The 5,916-nt window shown below is 40.6% G+C and overlaps 1 protein-coding gene across 1 annotated transcript in view; it reads left to right on the forward strand.

The window, feature by feature from the left end:
* The first annotated feature begins 938 nt into the window (after positions 1 to 938).
* The window catches only part of LOC106952754 (pyrin-like), an 8,524-nt gene continuing 3,546 nt past the window's right edge, over positions 939 to 5,916 (forward strand). Inside the window, exons 1-2 of the mRNA XM_015041073.1 lie at positions 939 to 1,001; positions 2,577 to 3,080. Coding sequence (XP_014896559.1) covers positions 2,585 to 3,080 — 496 coding nt within the window. The 5' untranslated portion in view covers positions 939 to 1,001; positions 2,577 to 2,584. The remainder of the gene's footprint in view (positions 1,002 to 2,576; positions 3,081 to 5,916) is intronic.

Genomic DNA, 5,916 nt, shown 5'->3' on the forward strand with positions numbered 1-5,916 from the left:
GGTACCACTTGGTGCAACATGTATTACTGTAAGCTCTACAATTTTTTATTTTATTTATTTTTTTTAGTCTCTGTAGCACTTTGAGATTTCTTTCAAATATAAGGTGTGTTACAAATAAAAATTATTATTATTATTATTATTATGTAAACGTAGCGCTCCTTCCCACCTCACCCCGTCCTGTTAGCCATGCAGCTGTGGAGCTGAGCGCTCCCAAGGACATTCCTGGATGAACAACACCTTTATCGGTCTTTTGACGGGAGGCTGAGCAACCTGGTTTCATGACCCTTTGACGTCACCGCCTTCACTCATGTCTTTGTTTTGCCCTTTGTTTTGTCTGAATGTTGCCATTTGCCCTAATGTATCCTTTCCTGGTTTGTTATTTTGTTTGTATTTCCTTTTAATTCATGTAAAGCACTTTGAATTGCCTTGTTGCTGAAAATGTGCTATAGAAATAAAATTACTTTACCTTATCTAAATGAGTTTGAACTACATTAATCTTGATTTAGCCCAAAACGAAAATGAGTTTGCCGCCTCTGCTGTAGATTCTCAGTGATCCTGGACATTGTTATCTTGAGACTTATGTGTGAAGGAAGCTGAATTTCTCTCATCTTGGAGACGTTTGGAGACATTTCCCCTCATGTTTGAAAGGCTCCTTCAGTTCTGAAATGTAGGTTTGAGTATCAGACTGAGATGTAATAAGGAATGATGACACTGATAGGGCAGCAAATGACACCAAGTTAATTTTCAGATCATGAAACAAAATCTTAAAGTGAACCTGATTCAGCCAAAATGCACACTGGCTTGAAATACTGACATTTCATTTTATGACTGTGCTTAAAACTAAACATGAAGGAGGAAACGAATCTAGAAAAATACTGGAAGTTCGAGGTGTGGCAACACCAGGGGAAGAGGATTGAATTGACTCACAAAGTGAAACATTTTCGGAGCATCAGCAGAGTTGCACAGCAGACAAACCTTCTCAGCCACTGAATCAAATAGTGGTGAGTACGAATCCTGTACTAGCACAGCAAGTTTCATGAAGTTTGATTAGATTATCTTGGTAGAAAGATTAGTCACTGAAATTCATAGTACATTTTGAATAATTCTTTTGTTTTTTATGGCAACTATAGATAATAAATGATCCATTCTTTATAGTGGCAGAAGGCCTGCACAGATGCACACAGAGTAGCATGGAGCTATCTGCAGTGTTCAATCGATTAAAGGGCGTGGCTGGACAGCATGCAGCGAATGGAGCAGCTTACCTATGCTTTCAAGTTTTGAGACTTTGCCGTGCAGGATTCACAAATGAAATGATGCGTTCAAGGCTGGTGAGAAGCTCGGATGTCTAAGAAATACCATTGAAATGTTGCGTTCAAGGCAAGAGTTTTCAAAATGACAGAGACCTAACTTTAAAATAAAATGGCACAATGTGCCTGGAAAAATACATGATCCCAAATTCAGAAAATGGTTTGGTATTTTTCGACAACCTATGTAAAATGAACCACAGACAACTTATGTGAGTTTTTACCAAGCTGTGATGAAAGGAGAAGACGCAGCGGACCGCTCCAGCGAGATGCCCACCGCCGTTCCGATGACTTCCTGTTTGAGCTCGTCTTTTATTATCAAGGAAAAGACGGAAGATAGGAAAACAAACTCCTCCTGCACACAGGCAGTTTCTAAGTATTCTGGTTGATAAGAGGCTCCTGTGGAAACATAATTTAAGGTCTGGGAAACTCAGTTAGCTGTTTCACATGAGGACGAACAGGCGGGTGGGGCCTCCAGGTCAGTTTATACACACAGAAGGAAGAGAACACTTTAAATAAGAATCACAACAATCTATAAGAATATAATGTTGGGTTAATGATCTAAAGTACTAATAAATGTTTGATAAATGTAACGGCAAACAGTTCGTGTTGTGTTCATCGTGTGAAATCTGTTCCATGATGGATTCTGATTAGCTACAAAATCCCACTGCTTTTTCAGGGAATTTTTATTTTTCCTGGAAAAGAAGAACCTTCCCTTTAAATTAGCACATTTCAGTAGTGCAGCTTACAAAGTTAATATTTCTAGAGTCCAGAAACTTTAATGTAAATTCATGTCACTTGTAGCATAGTGTTCTTGGGTTTCTTGGCCAAGTCAGAAATTTGGTATTTCTATCTGGTAAAGCTCAGATATCTGATCTTTTGTTCTTACAATTCTAATTCTAAGATATCCCAGCTTTTCACCAGCCTTGAACACATCATCTGAGTTATGAATCCCAGGCAGGTAGATGGTCTCAAAGGTCAAAAGCACAGGCAAGTTGATCTGTGCCGTTTTATTGACTGATCCATGGTAATTAGTGCACATGCATTTGCCCAACTGTATGCATACTGTGCAGTTTGAAACGTGTAAATTTGAGTGAATTTACACATTTGTGAATGTTGAGATACGCTTTTATGGATTGTACACATTTGTGAATTTTGTTGCACACTTTCAAATCTTATTGTGATCTTTGTGAATCTTTTTGAGACATATTTAGTTTCGTAGGAGACCCATTCCACTCTGTCCACATACTAATGAAACACTGACTTTATTAGGAGCTGCAATGAAGAAAGAAGACGTCTTGAACACTTTGAAAGAATTAGGTCAGAAAGAGTTTGAGGAATTCAAGTGGTTTCTGGAGCAACCTGAGACTCTTCCTGAACTCCCAGCAATCAGTAAACAAGACCTGGAAGGAGCAAATATTCTCGGCGTTGTGGACTTGATTGTGCAGACTTACACACATGATCGATCCAGGGAGGTGATCTGCATGCTCTTAGAGAAAATAAAAAGAAATGACCTGCGGAACAAATGGTTAGAAGATTGGATGGGAGAGACGGAGGCTGAAGTTCAGGAGATGATCCAGGAGAGACGACTGAAGATCCAGGAGATCAGAGAGTCGGTGAAGATCAGTAGAGATGCTGCAGACAGAGAGAAAGCAGAAGGTGTTCAGGTCTTCACAGCTCTGATGGAGTCTGCTGAGAGAGGCCTGAAGGAGCTCCTCAAGGAGATCCAAGACAAACAGGAAACTACAGAGAAACAGGCTGAAGACTTCATCAGAGATCTGGAGCAGGAGATCTCTGAGCTGAAGAAGAGGAGCTCTGAGGTGAAGCAGCTCTCACAGGATGAAGATCCCCTCCACCTCCTCCAAAGCTGCTCCTCCCTGAAAGCTGCTCCACCCACCAAGACCTGGACAGAGGTCAGAGTTCATCCACTATCATCTGAGGAGACTATGGCGAAAGCTATGGCTCTGTTTGAGCAGAATAAGAAGAAGATATTGGAGATGAAGAGGGTCCAGCGGTTTGCAGTGGATGTGACTCTGGATCCTGATACGGCTCATCCTTGCCTCATCCTGTCTGATGATGGGAAACAGGTGAAACATGGAGATGTGAGGAAGAATTTCCCAGACAATCCAGAGAGATTCTCTAAGTGTGTGAATGTTTTAGGACGACAGAGTTTCTCTTCAGGCAGATTTTACTTTGAGGTTCAGGTTAAAGGAAAGACTAAATGGGATTTAGGAGTGGCCAGAGAGTCCATCAAGAGGAAAGAATTTAAACCACTGAGTCCTAAGAAAGGTTACTGGATTGTTATATTGAGAAATGGAAATGAGTATTTAGCTCTAGCTGGACCTCCAGTCTGTCTCCATCTCCATCCTGGTCCTCAGAAGGTCGGGGTGTTTGTGGATTATGATCAGGGTCTGGTCTCCTTCTATGATGTAGATGCTGCAGCTCTGATCTACTCCTTTACTGGCTGCTGCTTCAAGGAGAAACTCTACCCGTTCTTTAGTCCCGGTCTTAGTGATGGAGGTAAAAACTCTGCTCCTCTGATCATCTGTCCTGTTGGTTGTTGATCTGATGAAACTCCATGAGGATTGGACCTGTGTCACTGTAGGTGAAGTGCTAGCTGGGAAACGGTCTTAGCTCACCTGAGGACATCATTAGCCCTCAGGTGGAAGTAAATGACTCAGTTCACATCTGGATTATTTACTGCAACTCCTTCTTCTGTTTCTGCACATGTTCAGCTTAATCTGAGTTATTATAAATACTGTTAGTTTATAAATCACTAAACGGTTTAGCACCACAATACATTAAAGATCTGCTGCTCTTGAAACAACCTTCCAGACCCTTCAGGTTCTGGTTCTGCTCTGCATCAGAACCAGAACCAAACGAGCATTCAGCTTCCATGCACCACAATCTGTAACAAACTTCCAGAAAATGAGCAGACAGCCAAAACACAGACTTCCTTGTTTAGAATTGCTTTTGAAACATTATAAATTATACATTAATCAACATTCTGATTTGTAACGATAACGCCTGACAAAATGTAACGCTTCAATCGCTGACTGTGGTTCTATGAACTTGTATTTTTGTGTTTTTATGATGTAAAGCACCTTGAACTGCTTTGCTGATGAAATGTGCTACACATGTACACTTGAACTTGAACCACTAAAATTTGACACTACTACATTTTTGTTTACATTTTGTGAAGAAGGAATTTGGACTTGTTTTCATCTGAGGTATTCATGTTGTTTCCCTCAGTAGTTCTTGGTGCAGCGCCCCCAATGGCGAGGAGGAGAACAGGTTTAGCTTGGATCATTTACTGTGCAGTTTGAAAGTGAATCACACCTGCTGAAAATGTAGCATACAGAGCTGTGGCGATCAATCGGCCACCAATCACAATCGGTCGATTTCCGTCAGAAAGTGTATGATTGGTTGTTGCAGCTGATCTCCTCTTTCCTTCACACTGAGAAAACATGCAGCGATAAATCGTAAGCGATGTGGGGAGGAACTTTAACGCTCTGAGTGGATGCATTTCACTTTGGATGAATGTTTCCTTTCTTGCTTGACATTTTTGATATAGGCAGGGTTGTAAGATTTATTTGACTCGTATAATTTAGGGTACTGATAACCTGACTGTTAAATATTTTCCTGATTGCAGGTTTTTCAGTTTTCCTTTTGACTGAATAGCTGCTGTAACGTCACTGCAAGTATTTTGCATGTTTATGTCTAAATCAGGTGAATTTATTACCAGATAACTTTTTAATTTTGCCAGACAACATAGTAGCATTTATACTTAAAGTGAAAATTTAACAGCCAATTCAGGTAATCGGCAGTGATTGGCCTTCAGGGGTGATCAGTATCGGAATCAGCAATAAAAAACCTGAATCCATAGCAACAAAGGTTGCAATTTTGGTCCCTAAGCAAACCGAGTCTACCAGACTATCACAAATAAATAATGATTAATAGTGAATTTTATATATATATATATATATATATATATATGTGTGTGTGTGTGTGTTTTTCAGCTGACGAGTCCAAAATCCGATGTGAGATTCATCCATGCTGCAGTGAATCCGTCTCTCTTTATAGATTTCTCCCTCTTCTTCCTCACATCGTGTCTTTAGGAAACTTTCAAAACAAAAACGGAAGATTTAGGATGTATCTTACTTTGACAGAGTGAAAGAATATAAATAATAGTCTTTACCACCTGTGGTTCAGATTGAGGAGAAGATAAACGAGCTGATGAAGAAGACGATGGAGGCTGAGCTGAAGAGGGTCCAGCAGTTTGCAGTGGATGTGACTCTGGATCCTGATGCGGCTCATCCTAACCTCATCCTGTCTGATGATGGGAAACAGGTTTACTGTGTGGATAAAGCGAAGAAACTTCCAGACAATCCAGAGATTTTCTCACTGTGTTTCTGTTTTAGGACAGCAGAGTTTCTCTTCAGGCAGATTTTACTTTGAGGTTCAGGTTAAAGGAAAGACTGACTGGACTTTAGGAGTGGCCAGAGAGTCTGTAGACAGGAAGGGAACCATCAACCTTTGTCCTCAGAACGGTTTCTGGACTGTTGGGTTGAGAAATGGAAATGAGTATTTAGCTCTAGCTGGACCTCCAGTC

This window comes from Poecilia latipinna, unplaced genomic scaffold (assembly GCF_001443285.1).
Source record: "Poecilia latipinna isolate Pla-1442-1.1 unplaced genomic scaffold, P_latipinna-1.0 Scaffold537, whole genome shotgun sequence".
Lineage (NCBI taxonomy): Eukaryota > Metazoa > Chordata > Actinopteri > Cyprinodontiformes > Poeciliidae > Poecilia > Poecilia latipinna.